General features: G+C 39.5%; 1 protein-coding gene across 9 annotated transcripts in view; it reads left to right on the top strand.

Moving 5' to 3' along the window:
* The window catches only part of LRRFIP1 (LRR binding FLII interacting protein 1), a 120,749-nt gene that overhangs the window by 77,203 nt on the left and 24,657 nt on the right, over window positions 1–18,889 (top strand). For 3 of the 9 annotated variants that reach the window (XM_089477961.1, XM_089477959.1, XM_089477962.1), the window contains 3 exons: window positions 14,595–14,627; window positions 17,034–17,159; window positions 17,398–17,469. In XM_089477961.1, coding sequence (XP_089334087.1) covers window positions 14,595–14,627; window positions 17,034–17,159; window positions 17,398–17,469 — 231 coding nt within the window. Of the gene's footprint in view, window positions 1–1,662; window positions 1,744–3,010; window positions 3,056–7,229; window positions 7,296–10,854; window positions 10,933–14,594; window positions 14,628–17,033; window positions 17,160–17,397; window positions 17,470–18,889 lie in introns of all 9 variants that reach the window. The other 6 variants (XM_089477963.1, XM_089477955.1, XM_089477956.1 and 3 more) reach the window with 5 other exon arrangements.

The following is an 18,889-nucleotide window of genomic DNA, read 5'->3' as shown; positions in this document are numbered from 1 at the left end:
GCTTCTTGCCAGAAGGTGGATGCAGAATAGAGTGGAGGGTGACCCCTGGCACTGCAACAACTGGTTGGGAAGAAGGAAGTTAAGTAAATCCATAGACCTACTGGCGAATTGTTGTAAATTGCAGCGACAAACCATTTAAGCTTTGCCGATTGTAGCCAGCTGGTGCTCACCTAGCTGAGCTGGGCATTTGCACGTGGCCCTTTCCTCTTGTTCACAACTGAGCCCCTCAAAACCGGAGAATTTGAACCCTCATCTCCTGCCTGGAGATGACCTATGAAAACCAGAGGCTTGGGTCAAGCCCTGAGATATGAGAATCCTAGGAATGAGTCTGACTCAGGTGTCTCTTCTCAGCTGCAATGCACATTATAGCTGGGCTGGTTTTGTAGAAGCAAAGCAAGCATTGTCAAACTTGGATTACTCAATATCTATGTTGCAATGTTGCAAAAATGCCTTTTTGCTGAGAAGAAATTCTACAACAAGGTAGGAAAACATTAGAGGGCCAGGTCATATATTTAATCTGAATAGTGTTTCCCTCGCTCCTATGGTACATGAAATCCCTATTGTAGAAAGGAGTTTTTAAAAAATTATTATTATTTTAAAAAAGGTCCACTTTGCCATTCACAGTGGCTAGTATGAATGATATCTCTGCAAGTCATGTGCTGGCACCTCTCCTTATTGTGAGACCCATAGTGTTCCAGAACTTCAGGTGCTATTGATCAAAAGAAGTTCTAGAGCTATGCTGTTTCCCCCTCCTTTTTAGGCCAAAGCAGGTACAAGATGCAAGACCCGCTCTGTCTTCAATATAAATGTTCGTACAAGCACGCTAGAAAAAGGTGTATGCCTACCCTTGAAGCAATTTTAAATTACAGCTTCTGTTTTTCTTCTTTTAAACTGTGTGCATGGGTGTGTCAGAGTCATCCCAGTATTCTGGTTTGGCCTTCCCACCTAAAGGAGTGTTCTGATAGAAGAGGCAAGCCTGTTTCCTTACCAGTCTAGTTCTGTCTCATAGCTAGAAGCACAGGAATGAACCAATGCCTGGAAAAGAAAAGACTTTTACAGAGGAGAGTTGGTAAGTGATATTGGGGATGCCTGGACTACTGAATTACTGTCAGTGTAGGCTGGCCTAAATAGAAATAGATGTCTAGTGCACAACAGGTAAATATTGTTAGCACTCCATGTTCTGCATTCAGTAGTAATTTAAAAGCTGTAATGAAGTAGATGTTCAGAGGATGTGGAGAATCAAATAAATTATAGGTGTTTCCTCTACTAATATTGCAGTGTGTATCAAAACTGTAAATATTACTTAGTGTGAAAAGTGTTCAAAATACAGACATCTTACTTTCATAGAACAGATACTACTGAAAGAAGTACACAGGATGATTATTCTTATTTTACATAATATCATGCTTCTGTTGTTAAAATACTACTTTAGCTCTCTTCTGAAATTCATATCTATCTGGGATATCTGAAGGCGTTAAGATGAACCTGTTTTGAATTTATGTTCATCACTTGTTATTGGTACTTAAACAAGATAATGCCTGAAGTACTTTCTAATCCCATCTGTTTGGGTATGAGGGATAGATTTCTGTTGCTTGAGGACTTTGATTTGGAATAAATGCAGTTTCCCCATTTGTTTTTAAAACTTTCTTTATATTTATGCAGGCTTCCTGTTACTCTGACCTTAGTCTTCATTGCACTGGTTTTCCTTCCAAATCCCAATCTTCTTCCCACAATGGAAATCGGGTCTGTCAATTTTCCTCCTCCAATTTTTGTTGAATGCTCTATTTCTATCTGGGCAATGCAACCTCAGTCGGGAATGTTAAGAGGCTTTAATGAATGAGTGACTCTCTTTGTTTGTATTGACCTCCAAAAATCTCCACAGTTTAGAAGTTTATTTGCTTTTCTTTCAGTCATTATTTTCTCTTGTGTTTCCAAGAGGTGAAATACGATTATAATTTTCAGATATGATAAACTCTGGCTTGCATCTTTCCTGATTTTTTTTAAGTTACTCGTCTTTTTGGCCTTGCCATTTTTCCTTAATAATAATAATTCTGAAAATATTTAATGAAGTGGGAGTATTTGTTGTAATTGACATGTGCATCATTTTGAATTCACTTTGCTGTGCAGTATTTTTTGGCCAAACAAGATGATTGCATTTTGTTCTTGCACTGTAAAGATCAAATGATTTCTGCCATTGGTAAGGAGAATCACTGATTTAAAAGCTTTTACAACCTTCACTGGAGTTGAATTTGCCCCTACTTGCATGTAGAGATTATCATGTTTCCAGCTTGATGAGTGTTCTCTGTGTGTGTCCCCCTCTGTCCCCATTGACATAATGTGGGAGAGTTTCCCCCCCCTGTAACTTCTTATGTCCTATCTGAACCTCTGTGTATTTCTCTGCTATAAACATGCCTTAGCTAGTTTTTAATCTATTTGGTTGCTTTCTTGTTTTACAGCTAGATTTGCTAGTCTGTATTCTCAGTATTCCAGCGTTGAGAATAGTTCAGCAGTGACACAGATGTGCATTATTTACAACTGTTCCATTATTCATGAAGCTGCTTCCTAATAAGTTGTCATAGTGTCTTTTTATAGATCATGTTGCCTATGTCTCATTTTTAGGAGAATGGTGCTTGTGACTGAGGCAAGAATGAACCCAGCCCCATTTCTGTCTCCTGTATCTAGATGTTTTGAAATCGTGTCCTGAGATTAATAGCTACAGCTCATTCACTTGTTTTGTTTTGCTTTTGCAAGGTGTCCTCCCTTCCTGAAGGAAGTATGCATAAGTGTGCTGCCCTTGCTGTCTGCTTCTCTAGTTGTATTTGTACTTGCACTCATTTAAATGGAAGCGTCAGGCTTCTTAAATGATCTGCCAGACTTTTGAATTATACTGTAGTAACCTGCAACATCTAATCTACATCAGGAACTACACTGCGAAAAAGATCTTCGAGTTTTCTTTTCTTTTCATCTTTTAAACGTATTAAAAACAAATTGTGCTCCTTGTCTTTCCCAGCCCTCCTTGTTGTACAGTGATGCTCTGCCTGTCAGAAGCTACAGGGTTGGTTTTTTTCTCCCTTTAGCCACATGTGTAGAATCTGCTCCGCATATGTTGGCCCTGTTGTGTTGTGTCTCAAGAATATCTTGTTAGTCCAGCTTATTCCACTTACTGTTGTCATTCAGCATGTGATCTTCATGACTGGAATGCACATTTGCCTTTGGTGTGTCTGTCAGCTTGGCTCTGTTCGCCCTGCCCTTTCCTCCCACTAGAATCCTGCAGTTGTTGCTGTGGAACTGTAACTATTCTGCAGACTACCTGGTGGGAATAAATCATGCTTGTCTTCCTGCTGCTGGATCATATGTCACAACGAAATGGAGTTATAAAAAGGAGAGAGCAAGAGAGACAACATCAGAGCTTTCTGCCTTAAAAACGGGGAGGGGGCTTTCCCTGGTTCTTAATGCTGCAATTCCACAGTGCATGTCAACCCCACCTATAATGAAAACATAGTGCTTGCCTAACATTCTGAATGCCCATTTTGCATTTTAAACAAAACTTTGTATGCAGCTTCACTGTCAGACATCAATATACAGGTTGAGTATCCCGCATCTGAAATGCTTGGGACCAGAAGTTTCTGAGTTGGGATTTGTTTGGATTTTGGAATACGCAAGCAACATAGTATGTACCTGTATTGTATTTGCAAGGCTGGAGAGAGACTCGAGGATGTGTGAAACAGCAGGAGGCAGGGTTTATGCCATGCACTAAGTTTGTATTCCTGACATTTCACAGATCCTCAGTCTCTCTCCTGCCTTGCATCTTTTTTTCCCAACCACCATCTTGAGGGGGAGAGAGGCCTGTTATGTTTTATTTTGACTTTGGATATTGTATTGTACTTCCTGTTGTACACCGCTTTGATCTAATTTGGAAAAGCGGTATATAAATAAACATTATTATTATTATTATTATTATTATTATTATTATTATTATTATTATTTTGCTGCCACCTACCTGGTTCTGCCTTCAAGGTAGCAGCAGCACTCCTGCTTGTTCATCTCTCTCTAGCCTCCCATCTCATTCATTTGCTGATTGTGTTCTGCATGGGAGGCTGGAGAAAGACTGATGATTTGAGAGACAAATTAGTAGGAGTACCTCTGCTGCTTCCTTGAAAGTGGAAGCAGACAGCTAGTGGCAAAAAGTTTCATGTTTTGGAGGTATTAGATTTCTGGATTAAGGGTGCTCAACCTGTACGTAGTCCTTCTGCAAGTGATAGAAGAGTTTAATATTTTGGATTTAAAATGGCATATTACCAGGCAGTGATATGACCGGTACAATATTACAGTATCTGTAATATTTCTTCAAATTCGTTCAGCCACCATTTGTTCTTTGAATGCAGTTCTGTACATGTCTACTCAGAAGTAAGTCCCATTTGTTTTAGTGGAGCTTACTCCCAGGTAAGTGGGTATAGGATTGCAGCCTTTGCTTTCTTTCACTTGGGTTCCAATGATATTTATTCCTAAACTAAAACTTAATTGATATTGTCACTTTTTATAGCTAATTTAAACGAGTAGTTCAATGTTTAAGAAGCTATGAATGAATGAAACAGGGGTGTTGCTAGATACATACAGACATGGCTTAAAGCATTTCATAGGAGAGAGCATTTCTACTCCATGGTTGTACACATAATGTTTCTGTTACGAAAAATCTGCCGTTCCAGGGCCATTGTATTTTGCATTTCCCAATATACTCAAGTGTGATAGTATCATTCCTGGTGTATTTTTAAGTCAAAAAAGGGCAACAGTTCATTACAAAATGGAGAATTCTTGGCAAGATTTCAGCAAACAGTGGAGTTAAGATGACATCAATAAGTCTGACTCACTGAAAACATACCAATTTCATGGTTTGTAAATTTACCAGCGTGGATGTTAGAATCCCAGATTATGTAACCTTGAAGTCCCATTCCACAGCGTTACTAAAAACAAAGTGAAATATGCACTTTGATCCAGCTGAGGCTTCTGTGGGGGAAAAAAATAGGGAAGGCAGTTGTCACTGATTCTCTGTTTCCTCTGCAGCCCCCATCACATTTGTTCCAGATAAGTAAAGTGAAGGATCCTTGGGACAATAGGAGCAGGGCAAAAGAAATGCTGAGTTTGCAGAAATCACCTCTCTACCGTTCTATTCATTGAGCAAGAAATAGTGCATGAAATAAAACCATGTCATACAGCCTTACTTGATTTACTGAGTATGCCCCCAGTTAACTGATCAGCAGATTCTGAAAAATAGGAATGCCTGTAACAACTTCAGTTAGCAAATAGCGTCTTTGAAGAGAAATTCTATCATACAACAGAGGGGATGCCTCTGTGATACTTGGATGTATTTTAAAAAAGAAAGGGTGTGATTTTTTTTCTCATCAGAACGGAACTGTGGATCAATTCCATATGGAATTGACTGGAATTAGTTAGCTGAGATTTCTTTAATTGTACAAAAGCTATTTTTGATACTGTGCTTTACAAACTAGTTCACATTTTCAGTTGAATTATGAAACAAGGCTATAGTAGACTATCAGCAGATGGGATTGTGACCAAGAGACATGAAATTGTGCAAAGGATCCTAGAGCATAACAAAAAAGACCCACCATCCTATACCATAAGAGATTCCTCAGAGTGCTTAACATGAACCTTGGGTCTTAACTGAAGAGTTCTCTTCATATCCTGCTGTTTTCCAGAAGATAAGATTCAAGGCCGCACAGTATCAATAACTAAAAGAATGCAAACAAAATTCCATTAGTGATACCTTTATTAGTCAACCGAAATGCATAATATACTTGCTGCAAGCTTTTGAAGCTCCATGGGCTTCTTCAACCAAACATGAGGGGAAAAGCAATTGGATATGTTAGTCAGATGCCTTCATGTTATTTCAGTCCTCAGTAAAGATGGTATGATGGGGAGGATAGGTTCCTCCTCCTTCTGGCCATGTGGCAATAAGGAGATTTGCTAAATTCAGGTAATTTAAAGTCCATTTGCATCTCAAAATGGACCTCTCAAGAAGTCTCCATGTTTTTGCATTAGGAACATTTTGGTGGTTCAGAGGTAAAACATGAGAATTCAGCCCAAATTTAAGAAGAAGAAAAATGTTTTGCCTTGGTTGAAGTCCCAGTCTACAGGCTACTCTTCATGGTTCCTCTGTTGCAGCTACAATGTGGTATCTCACAATACAGAAAACATGCAGGGATAGCTGTGTTGGCCATTTAACAAATACAAACAAAAATCCATCAGTGATACCTTTATTGGCCAACCAAAATGCACAATATACTTGTTGCAAGAATCATTTGTGCCCTTATAACTTGTTCTAGTTAACAGCCCAGTCCTGCAATTTGTTGGACCAAGTTGAGTTTACTGAGCACTTTCCCAAAGGCAGCCCCATATGGGGGGTATATTAGAGTAATCAAAACACAATGTAACTACCAAGATGAGATCAGACATCTCCAGGAAAGGACAGAGTTGGCACTGTTTTACTTTAGGACTGAAGGTTGTTCCTTGTAAAAATTTCCACTTCTCAACACCACAACAAAGGAGTTGAGATGGCATCTACTCAAAGGAGTTAGTGTAAAGAATGTATGCCCTTAACTTGTAACTGTTATCCAACATTCCAGGTGGTTGTTGTTGTTGTGTACTTTCAAGTCATTTCTGTCTTATGGCAACCCTAAGATGAACCTGTAATAGGATTTCCTTGCCAAGGTTGGTCTTGGGGCATTGCTTTTGCCTCACTTGAGACTAAGAGAATGTAACTTGCTTAAGGTCACCCAGTGGGCTTCATTGCCGAGTTGTTATGCTGCCCCCAACCTGTCCCTAGTTACTCTGCTCTTTGCTTCCATGAGGGAAGTCCTCTTGTGGTCTAAAACTTGTGAGAATCTTCAAATTTTAAAATATATATATATATTTATTTGTTAAATACCATTTACTACAAGAGCTATTTGGGCATGAGGTGCCTAGCAACACTCCTGATGCGAAAAGTCTAACCTCATGTTAATTTTGCATGAATTCTGACCATTTTCAAAGTAAGCAGGGAAAGGATGTGGTGTTTCCCACATCTTTGAATTGCATGCAGTTGGCACTGCACCTAGAGGGAGACTGCTGCTATTTTGTTGCTCCCCTTCACTTCTTTAATTTGCACCTTGCTGCATTCTGAGTCTTTAGATAAATTCTGTCAATCTTGTTCTGACTCTGTTTTTTAATTGTAGGCATCTCTGTATGATGAGAACTTTAACAGTGGGACTCGTCGGTATAGTGCTTCTAGCTCACGTCCTGTAAGATGGCTTTCAGATTTTTGCGCTGGTTTCGTTTCTGTCTCCTGCTAAAACACTGCTGTTATATAATACTCTCTCTCAATAATGTTTTCTGAAAATGCAGTTTTTAGTGGTTATCTGAATTAGTGACCACTGCTTCTTTAGAAGTTTAATGGTGTTCTTTCTATCACCAATGGTATCAGTAAGTCAGAATGAGCTCTTTTGGTTGTAACACTCTCGGTTTATTAAGCCATGGTTTAGCAAACCAGGAGTGTGTGTTGGCATCCATGCCTTTATCATCTTCCATTGCACATGAAATAGCATTCCCATTATGTCTGAAGCAGGGATTATCTTGTCTAGTGTAAGCTTGTTAATCAGGATCCCTAAAACATGGTTTGTTCCTGGTTTAAGATATTAGTTTTTATCAGACCAGAAATTAACAATTTCAGGAGTAAAAGGGGAGCACTGGTTCAGACAGATCAGGACTGAAGCTTGTGTACACAGCAAGGAGCCAAGAAGAAGAGCAAAGTTTGATGGTCTTAGTGCTCCTTCTGGGCTTACAAGTGAGGACTGTTACACCCAAACTGGTACAGCTGCATTGAGATGAACGTCCATACTATTGTCTGAAGTATCAGGGGCATGCATTGTTTTCACATGCTTTCTCCTCCCCTTTTAATAACCGTATCTTGTTTTATTCAAGCTTGCAAACTTTCGTTCAAACAAGTGCTCCAAGCCAGGTTTACTTTAGTATGCAGTAACTTGGCAGACTCGCTCAAACTATCTCTTGCCAGCACAGTTTGGTTTAATGTAAACAGGAAATAATGATTTATTTGATGTGAAGTAGAAGGTGTTAAGAGTATCACCTGAATTTAGCCAATGTGAAATATTTTCTGTTAGTGTTCTTTAAATCTGCTTTGCAATTTATTATTTGTGAACATACAAACAATACTATCAGAAATGCAGATCAATGCCAGGTGGTCCTCTTTATCCTCTCACCCCCTTCTCCCTCTGTTCTGTTCATCTGTGGAATTGCAAAATCATTCTACTGAGACAACTGTTTTTAATATTTGAGTGGCCAAACCATTTTAAAGTACATTTGTCAGAGTGTGATCCTTCTTTTTTCCTAACATTTTCAATAAATGCGTGGAAAAGACTCTAATGCTAATGCTTACTTACAGTTTTGAATGTTCATCTTAAAATAATAGTGCTAATAGAAAGATCATTGAACTGGTATCTCATTTTCTCCGTTAAACTTTTTTTTAATGCATAGTCTTGGAGGATTGTCCAATGTACGTCTGTAGGGTTAACTGGCTTCCAGTCAAAGGCTATTGGGGTCTTTAAACAGTCTGTGTTTATGAGTAAGCAGTTATGTTCATGAGTAACACCCAATTATCTTACTACATTTTTCCTTGATAAGTTTAATAAAGGAGAAGAAACCTTAAGCGTCTTTTTTCATGTATTACCCACAGTTTATCAAATTCACAGCTGAAGCTGGAATGGAGAGGATGTTTCACTTTATAAAATACAAAATACACATTTATAGTATGTGCTGATTTTAACTTTCATGGTTGACAATGGGGAATAATAATTTTATGATCTCATAGGATAGAATATGTAGAATAGTGCCCATGACCACTAACCTGTGTTTCATAATAACCAGCTTATATTTAGGGGCAGTATTTGGAAGCTCCCACTTTCAGTATCTCCTCTCTCTTTTCCTTTCTTTTCCACTGATAAAGCAAAGCAGGTGTCATTACTAATATTGTAATGTTCAGACTAATAAATTTAGAGAGTATGCTTCAGAATAGCTAAATAATCAGTTGCTTCTTGGGCCAGCAATTTATGTTATATGTACACAGAGAGAGAGAGAGAGAGAGTTTCTCATCTAGAGTGTACATAACTTGTGTGTGTGTGTGTGTGAATGTGATACTTCTGCTTTGGCAATAGGAATGTTTAGAAGACAGACATAGAATCATAGAGTTGGAAGAGACCACAAGGGACATTCAGTCCAACTCTTTGCCATGCAGGAAATCATAATCAAAGCATCCCCAACAGATGGCCATCCAGCCTCTGTTTAAGGGCATGTATCCTTATCATAGAATGCAACTGATTACTATCCTTGTTGCACTGCAAATCTAGCTATCTTACCCTGGCCCATGTCCTGTAATTCAGGTTGCTACGATGATAGAAGGTTTTTTTTTTTAATCAAAGAGAGAGGGAGAAGAGGAAGGACCCCCCCCCCCAATAAATAACATTGCATTGCTAATGTTAGCAAACATACTTTTCAAAACCATTAACTGTCAGAGTCGCACAATTATTGATGCTATTCCAGGTGCAAACCCCAAGCAGCCAGTTCTGCAAAACTTAATTCAGGGGCTCGACAGACGGCCCCAAAGGAGCAGCTTCCTGACACCCCTTTCAAATGCCGTTCCTTTTAGAGCTGGCAAAAAGCTGCCCTTGCAGCCGTGGCACAGGTTTTCAGCATTTCTTTAGTGCAGTGTGTATAAACGCTGTGCCAAAGGTGTGCTGTGACACTCCCCACCATGTGGTCATGCGTGCACCATGATGCCGGCATCGGGGCAGAGTCGGGACATGTGGCATGCAGTCGCCATGCCTCCACTCCATCTCAATGCCAGCATTTTGAACCGGTCTGTTTTGCCCCTTACTCAGCACAAGTTCCGCCTGACTCTCCACATACTAGTTAGTGAGGTACTTTTGAAAGGAGTTTCAGCCAGGAAGAGTTAGGGATGAGTGTTTATGTGTTCCTGTTGGTATTTACCAGAGGAGATCTTCAGATTCTGTAGTTGAAAATCAAAACATTTAACTAGCTATAAATGTGACATTCCCATTTTAATCTTTATTGTCCACCTGAGAGCTAACATGGCCATTATTCATTATTTTTGTTTATTTTGTGCCATCGCTGTACATGGTACTTTACAAGTTAGAGAATAACAAAACATTTCTCTGCCCTCAGGTTTACACTCTAATAAGACCATGTCACAAAAGAAAAAGGTGACAGCAGTGTGGGAAAGGGATTAAGTCCAGCAGACAGTGCTCTTCTTCTCTTCCTCTGAGGCGAGGGTTGTGGCAGTTGGGATGGAGGGGATTTGGGATGTCCAGAATTTGATATTTGGCTCAGATATGAGAATATTGTTACACAGTCTTAACATTTTTGAGCTCCAGGGGTTCAGGCCAGTCTCGCATGTCCCTCCAGATAAAATATACGAAAATGCTCCAGTGGTTGTGGGAACTGGAGTCTGATACAACCATGGGTGGGTGTGCACACGTGATCTTGTGTTTATATCAATGCATACCACTTGGCTATGTAGGTGATTGTCATAGAGGGGAGCTGCTAGTGTATTATTATCCTGCATGGTGTTTTCTGTATTTTTAAACTCAATCTGTTTTCTCCTCAGTGTTTATGTTGACTTTGCAGCGTTGAGACATTTACACAAACATTCTTTAGCCTCATGTTTTCCTTGACTTACCAGAGCTGCTAACAATTTTTCTGACCTCTACTGTTCTAATGCTTCTTCTCTCTCATCTCTGTTTGATGCATTCTTTGGGTATATGTGGGCAGCCTTCAGAGTACAGTTGCTACCTTGGCTCAGGATCCCGAGCTTCTTCTAGAGCAAGTTCTGCTCGTGCAAGTCCTGTGGTGAGCATTTCTTTCTGCTTTCTCTTACTTCTTTGCATTGCTTTTTCTTTGCTTTACAAGGCTGTTCTATTTTTGCAGAAGCTAGCAATATATGGTTACTAAAGTGTATTAATTCAGTGGTTCTTAAATGGTGGAGCAGGAGTTGGAGGAGGGGGCAAGAGTTGGAGCCTCTGACCCTTCCTCCTCCTCCTCCTCTTCCCAAACCTCTTTATGTGTAAAATTCTAATTTGAACAATGTTATTCCCTTATTTGTTGTTGTTGTGTGCCTTCAAGTCATTTCTGGCTTATAGCGACCCTAAGACTATCCTATCATGGGGTTTTCTTGGCAAGATTTGTTCAGAGGGGGTTTCCCATTGCCTTCCCTGAAGCTGAGATTGTGTGACTTGCCCAAGGGTACCCAGTGGGTTTCATGCCCAAGCTGACAATCGAACCCTGATCTCCAAAGCTGAATGCTAAAATACGAATATATATGAATGTGCAAATGAAAATACTCACAATAAGCAAACAAAATATTTTATGTCAGCTGGAGGGGTGCAATGCCTGCATGTAGATGTAACAGAGTCACAAGGATAAAAAGTTTGGCTATCACTGTATTAATTCATAAATGAGACTGTACAGCTGTAAACTGTGAAGCTGTTTCACAGAGGGTTTCTGCTCCTAATATGCAAGGTAATATTATTAGATATAACGGCAAAGAGAGTTGAAATTAAATAGATGATCACCTGTCCGACTAATCTCTATTGCTTTGCTTCTGTCCTTGCAGCATTCTTTTAATATTACCCTGAAATATCAAACAGTTCACTAGGCATAAAGTTAAAAATGTGAAATGTTTATAATCTCCGTAGTTATGGGACAGTATGTTAAATGTGTCTGTGTGAGAGAGATGTCATTCATTGTCTCTAAAGGGCTATATGGACCGCCCCTTCAGCTGCCCCTTTACTAGCCAGATTGAGGCCGCGGCAACCTCACGCCACGGCCTCGATCCGGCCTCTGGATAGCACAAAAAGGAGTCACAAAAAGCATTTTCTTCTTGCACCCTCCAAGGGGCGCCATAGCAGCGGCGGTGCGGCTTTATGACGCCCCTTCAGTGCTGCATCATGTGGATATAGCATCGGAGGGTGCGCGCTGTGTGGACTGGTGCATGACAAAATGGCATTATGGAGGTGGGATTAGGGCATCCAGCATGCAGATGCTGCGCCCTAACTCCACCCACAGGCTGGCACAAAGTGCCAGTCTGTATAGGGCCTAACTCTGCTTGACCCCAGGCTGTGCCTTTAATAGCAGCTGATGTAAAAAACGGTAGTAGTCATAATTCCCTGGTGATTGTAACTGATTTTTTTTCTTAGCAGGTATAAAAACATACAAATTGAGGTTTATTTAGAGCAATATTAAAAGTGTAGAATAAAAGGGAGGAAAGAAGGGGTAGGAAAAAAGGGAATGTGGCAGCACCTTTAAGACTAACTGATTTTTATTTTAGCATGAATTTTCATGGAGATAAACCTACTTCAGATGCAGTGCAGAGTGGTATTAAAGGCTCAGGTTATAAAACATACTTATACTGTTGTGGTAGTGGGATAGAATGTAATAGAACCCATAAAGATGCAAATCATGTCCCTCCTTCCAAATTCTCAAAGGGCTCAGCCAGATGATGCAGGTCTTTCAGATATTTACAGAGCTCAGTTAGTATTGATATGTGAAAGCAATTAATTTGCTTACCAAAAGTCAGTTTCCCTGGGTTCAAAATACACTGTGAGAAGATTATTTTTGTTACATGTGCAGTAGCGAGGACTCTTGTATTAATATGAAGTCATTATCAGAAACTAACTTGCCTACTTCTTTTAAAAATCTAGAAAACACTTTGGCTATCTCTACCTATAGGGAATCTTTTTTGACAGTTTTTCGGGCTCTGTGGCCATGTTCTAGAAGAGTTTCTACCTGATGTTTCACCTACATCTGTGGCTGGCATCTTCAGAGAAAGAAGATGCGAGCCACAGATGCATGTGAAACATCAGGTAGAAACTCTTCTAGAACATGGCCACAGAGCCCAAAAAACTATGGATGCTGGCCATGAAAGCTTTCGACTTCACCTATAGGGAATGTTGTTTAGGGTTAAAGGTAGCCTAAACAAAGGCACAGAGGGAGGATTGTAACATTCTGACTTCCCGCTTAATCTGAATCAAGTTTCAGTGTGCAGTTGAAAAACAGAAATGTTTCAACACTGAGTAATTCTGTAAGAGTTCTAACCATCCCAGGCTTTCTGTAAAGTACTTAATTCTCCTGATTTCCCATATCACCCAACTATACATTCATAATCTTTTGGCCACTGGCCATGGGCACTCCTCATTGGACTGTTGTTTTTCCTTAGGGGGTTTTGTACTTTTGCAAAACGTGGAATTTCCCCAATTCTGCTTACAACCTTTCTCTTTTCCAACCGTCTTTCCTTTACATTATATTTTGCTCTTGTACATGACAGGAAATCTTGTCTAGCTCTCTATACTCATTCACCTTTTGCATCCAATGATCCCACGTTGGTCTTGCTTCGGATTTCCATAATTTGGCTATTGAAACCCTCACCGCTGTAACTAAATACAATATTATCCTCCATTATTTATTTTTATCCTGTGCTTTCAGGGTCGAGGTCATATTAAGTAAGTATAATTTAGGGTTCATTGAAAAAGATATCCCCAAAATCTGCTGGATTGTCTCATGGACTTCCTTCCAAAATTTCTGAATCTCTTCCACCTTTTCATTCTGTCTCTGCTGCCTTTGTGCACTTCAGGGCAGCTGTTGAGTCTATATCACACCCACATTTGTGTCATCCTTCTGGCTATTGATCATAAGTTATTGAAGAGAATCCAAGGGTGGTATAATAATTCCACTTTACATATTAAAACAACAGTCAGGGGCTGTCTCTCAGAATCCATTCCTGTTAATAAGGGTGTCTGCCAAGGTTGCCTGCTTGACCCCCTTCTATTTAATTTATATATTAATGACTTAATTTTTACTGTATCAGGTAGTTTTACTTCCCTTGTCTGAAGGATAAAAATATCAGCATCCTATTATCTGCAAATGATGCTTTACTTCTTCCTTACACATGCCTTGGGAGAGTATTGTACAAAACAATTGTTAGATGGCAGTTATTCAAAAACTAAAATAATGGTGTTTGGAAAGATCAGGCAAAAACAGAGATGGCAACTTAATAATCAACAACTGGAGCAAGTTAGCTATTATAAATATCTGGGGGTAACATTTAAATGGTCTTAACAAGTCTTTTCTACTTGTTAAATTTTCAGTGCTTAATCAGTGAAGAATCTGAATATCTTTCAAATGCCTGACACAGAAAGAAAGGATCCAAATTAAAACTTTAGATTGAATGAAACGTTTCAGGAAAACAAAAGCTTCAAACTGGATTTAAGAGATACGTTTTCATCAGTGGAATAAAACAATGTCCAGATGTGACCAAAAAGTATTCTTCGTTAATATTCATGTGCATAACTACTGTGCGGATAAAGCAATAAATAAATGACTATTAAGACTTCAGGCAGCTAGTGGAATCATGCTGAAAGTTTGAGGGGAATCTATTAGTCAGAAAACGGCTCCCTGAAATCGAGTTTTGCTGTCTTGTTCTCCGGTTATTAATCTTTTCATCTCTTTTACTCTAGGTTGAAGAAAGGCCTGAAAAGGACTTTGAGAAGGTAAGAGAGAATCTGTGGAATGACTGTGTTGTGAATTGAAGCATATTATTTTAAATGATATTTGCAAACTGAGGTTGGCATTCTGTATTGCAGTTAGACATTTGTAAACCAAAATTAGAGATTCATAACCACTCTCTGTTCACTCATTAACACTATGTAGTTACACTCATGGCACTGTTGCCATGATCATAAATGCCCTTCTAAATCTACTTTATGAAGCCGCAACCACACTGAATGATGAAGGTCTCTTTAGTTGGCACAAGAGGGGACGTTTTCCACCCAAATCCCACCATAAAGGGAGGGAGGCTGTACGTTTGTTGCGATTCCTTGTCACAGTCTCACTTGCTGGCAGGAGGGGGATGGAAACATTATCTTCCTGAGTCCAGATCACCAGCTGAAAAGACCTCCATCTGTCTGTGCAGCTGCTTCCTAGTAAAGTAGGTTTGGGGGGAGGTCTTGGTTATGCATTTGTACCTAAGTAGACATTGTAGAATATGAGTCTTTAAAAGTTTGAAAACTCAAGAACAACAATGAGATTCCTTGAGTTTTGGAGTTTCAAACTGATTCATTATGCTAGTTTGTGCTCCTCTGGTTTTCTGCTGATTTTTTCTCTTCTTTATTTCATATAGCTATAATGATATATTTATGCCTAATTACTATCGGTGGATTCTGGAATCCAAGAATTCTGACTATGTATTCCCATCTATTTTGCTGCAAGATTGAGCTCTAGCAATATTATTGTGGAGATGTCAGTTTCAGAATTGGACAACCTAGCTATTCATGTGTTTGCTTTTCTGTGTATATTTGTAGGCATATTATGGCCCAAGAGTTAAAGAAAGACTGATAACTAATAGTCATTAAACAGAACAGAAATGTTTCTGCTAGGAACAGTGTGATCCTGGCTTACGGGAAGTAGATAAAGCAGTTTCTCTGCTAAGATGTTTTAAGTCACTGATTTAACTGGCCAAGAATCTCTTAAGCAAGAAGCACATGAGGAGAAAAAAAAGCAAGCGTGTGGGTTTCAGCTAATTGTTTGTTCATTTCTAACCATATTTGTTGGAACAGCAGCATTACAGCTAAATAAGGACACAGTGTGCAATTAAATGAGCCAACACCTAGCATATTTTTCCTGTTTGCCTTTCCTGTGAATAGCATATTTTTCTTTTACTGGGTGTATTTTTTTCTCCCCCCCCCCCCTCCAATGTTTTCCTTTATTAAAAGCACCAGAGAACACCTTGACATTAAGCATCACATTTCTTGTGAATAAATATAATTGCAGCAAGAAGCTTTCCCCTTTCATATTCCACTGGTCCATTTTCTGATGTTGCGACGTATTAGGTAACGAAACTTGTGCTTTGCCATTGGCAGAAACTATTAAGACTCTAGATTGATAGAGAATGGTGTTAACTCGGAAGCCCAATCCACTTAAGGCTCCATCATGCTAGACTAGATTATAAACGGGTAGAGATGCAGTCACTTTTGTTAAAAATATAAATGTTTATTAATTATAATGATGAAAGAGAATGCAGATTATAAGCAATAAGAGCAAAAGAAAGCTTATGATCTTTCCTCAATGTCATAAGAATTCCACATACAACAGATACAGGTCTTGGGCAATATTATGCACTCTACCTCTCAAGGTAAAGCCACAGTAAAGTAGCAATGCAGCTTGTTGTGGAATTTTCTTCTCAAGTTCTAGAACAGGGTTGGGCAAGAGGAGAAGAGTATGGGGCAGTTTTCCATCCCCAAACACCCTTGCAGGCCACACTCCTATCTGAGTGTGCCAAAATACCCGCTCCTTGTATTACTTCTTATTGTCATTTTGAAGGAGAAATGTTAGGAAAGCAAGTTATTTGAGACAGAGCAAGGAAGTCTGGGCGGGATTAGGTAGAGTTTTTTTGCCTGTTTGCATACATGGGGTTGGATGTGATTTGGGGGCAATTTTTGACTGAAATTTGCAATTAAAATTAAGGAAATTTAGGGGCTTTGGGGGACTGATGAGGTAAAGTGAGGTCTGGTGACCACTTGCAGCCCATAGATTGCAGTGTCCTTACCTTGTTCTAAAATCTGCCAGAAGGAAAAAAGCAAACAGGAAAAAGGAAAATAATTCCCTGCATTAGGAGTGAAGCAAAGAAGGCCAACTCTCATAAAGAGTATAAACACTCTTATCTGAAAAACAGGGTTAACTCTGGAAAAAGAAGTTCAATTGGTACCTGCTTATACTAGGCATTCCCATCTCTGTGCATAGGAATATAATTCTTCCATGGCTTTAAGCAAGAGGCTCTACTAGAAAACTAAGCAATGATCCCTTCATTACAGTTGTCTTCCAATTGTGACATCAATTTACCAGTCCAAATGCAACCAAAGACTTACTGTATACTATTTCCTACCTCTATATAATTGCAGGGAGTTCGTACTGTGTCAAGTTTGTCAGCAGCTACACTGGCCTCTCTAGGTGGAACTTCTTCCCGGCGAGGCAGCGGAGATACCTCAATTTCAGTTGATACTGAAGCATCTATCAGAGAAATTAAGGTAACATGTTTTTTGAAAGTGGATGCCTGTAAGGTGTGCTTGTATCCAAAAGGGCTGTGCCAAACAAAAAAATGGCCACTGCCAAACAATGTTTGTAACTGAATATTATAAAGCATTGAATGTTCAATTACAAATATTTAAGTATTGAATAAAATTGAATATTAAAGTATCGCCTGTACATTAAATTCAAAAGTAACCCAGTGGTTTGCTTGTCACAATGTCTTACCATTTTCTTTAGGATATCAATGAGTTAAAGGACCAGATTCAGGATGTACAAGGAAAATACATGCAGGGATTGAAAGAAATGAAGGTACAAGTTTACTGTAGAGTGAGCTTATGGAATTGATTTCACTAAACAATCAGAGAGGCAAGAAGAACTGAATGGGAGCTAACCTGCATGTTTTCTTTTAGTATTGTGGAATTGCATACTAAACTTATAACAATGGATGTTGCATATCTTGTTGTGTCTTGATAACTTACAGTTCTAATTGACAGCTGGTAGATTAATTGTTCATTTCAGAACATAAATACATAAAACACCTTAACAGGTTGGACAAATACAATAGTCATCATACTTTTGCATGATTTATACTACTGTTTTGGATCCTGTATCTAATCTTATGGAACTAGATGTTTAAAGAATATTTTAAGGTGTAAATTGACCAACTTGGTAAAATAGGTGGCAGTGCAACATGCTGCAGAAACGTAGATAATAAAACAGTGTAGTTCCTAAGACTGTGAGTGATAATCAAGAAAGTTCCTAGTTTAAATCTTATCTCTGCCATAAACCCACCAAGTGATCTTCAGCAAGCTACAGGATCAGCTCCCGCTTGACATCTGTGGATGATTAAATTGGCCAGTCATGACATAGTTGTAAGATAGAAAAGAATGTGTGTAAAGCCTTTGAACACTTGAAATGCACCTTTATTATACAGCGCGCCCGCGTCATACGCGGGCGCACCTTATGCGGCTTGAGCATACGCGCTCAAGCCACGGGGCGCGTGTGGGGCAGAAGGGGTGGCGCGTCCCATTCATTTGAATGGGCGCGCGTGCCCGTTGCGCCCCACGTGCCGCCGCGCCACCGTGCACGAGCCCCATTGTTTACAATGGGGCTTGAGCATAGGCGGAATTCGCCTTACGTGGAGGGATCCGGAATGGATCCCCGCGTAAGGCGAGGGCCCACTGTATATGTATACATACACACACACACATACAAACAAATTATATACAGTCGGCCTCTGACATTTGCTGGGGTTAGTGGCACAAGACCCCTGTGAAGTGGTAAATACCCCCCCCCCTTTTTTTGGTAACCCAAGAGAACGGCTCCCTAAGAATCCCTAGGTCCTACAACCGAATTCAGTAGTCAACATCCACCATGCTGGAAGACCTACAGGTGCATAGAAAAGTGTTTTTTCTAAGAATCTCTAGGTCTGTCAGCATGGCTTCTGGCAAATGTTGACCACAGAGTTGTTCTGGAGGACCTAGAGATTCCTGAAGAGAACTTATTAATCAAATCCGCAAATGTCATATTTGACAAAACCTGGAGGGCTGACTGTATTAATATAATTAGTTTAAACAGCTTGCTTATTTGTCTGCCTTTTCGTGTGCAAAGGTATCTTTTACCCATTATACATCCATCAAAAGAAAAGAATTTTTTTTAATCTCTCGCCTTTATTGCATTTGGGTCCTTGAGTACCTGGTGTGTTTTACTGTTTTACAAAAGTCTCATT

The sequence above is a fragment of the Sceloporus occidentalis genome, unplaced genomic scaffold (genome assembly GCF_023333645.1).
Source record: "Sceloporus occidentalis isolate IW3139 unplaced genomic scaffold, rSceOcc1.0.p SCAF_12, whole genome shotgun sequence".
Classification (NCBI taxonomy): Eukaryota; Metazoa; Chordata; class Lepidosauria; order Squamata; family Phrynosomatidae; genus Sceloporus; species Sceloporus occidentalis.
This window is presented reverse-complemented; position numbering and strand designations above follow the sequence as displayed.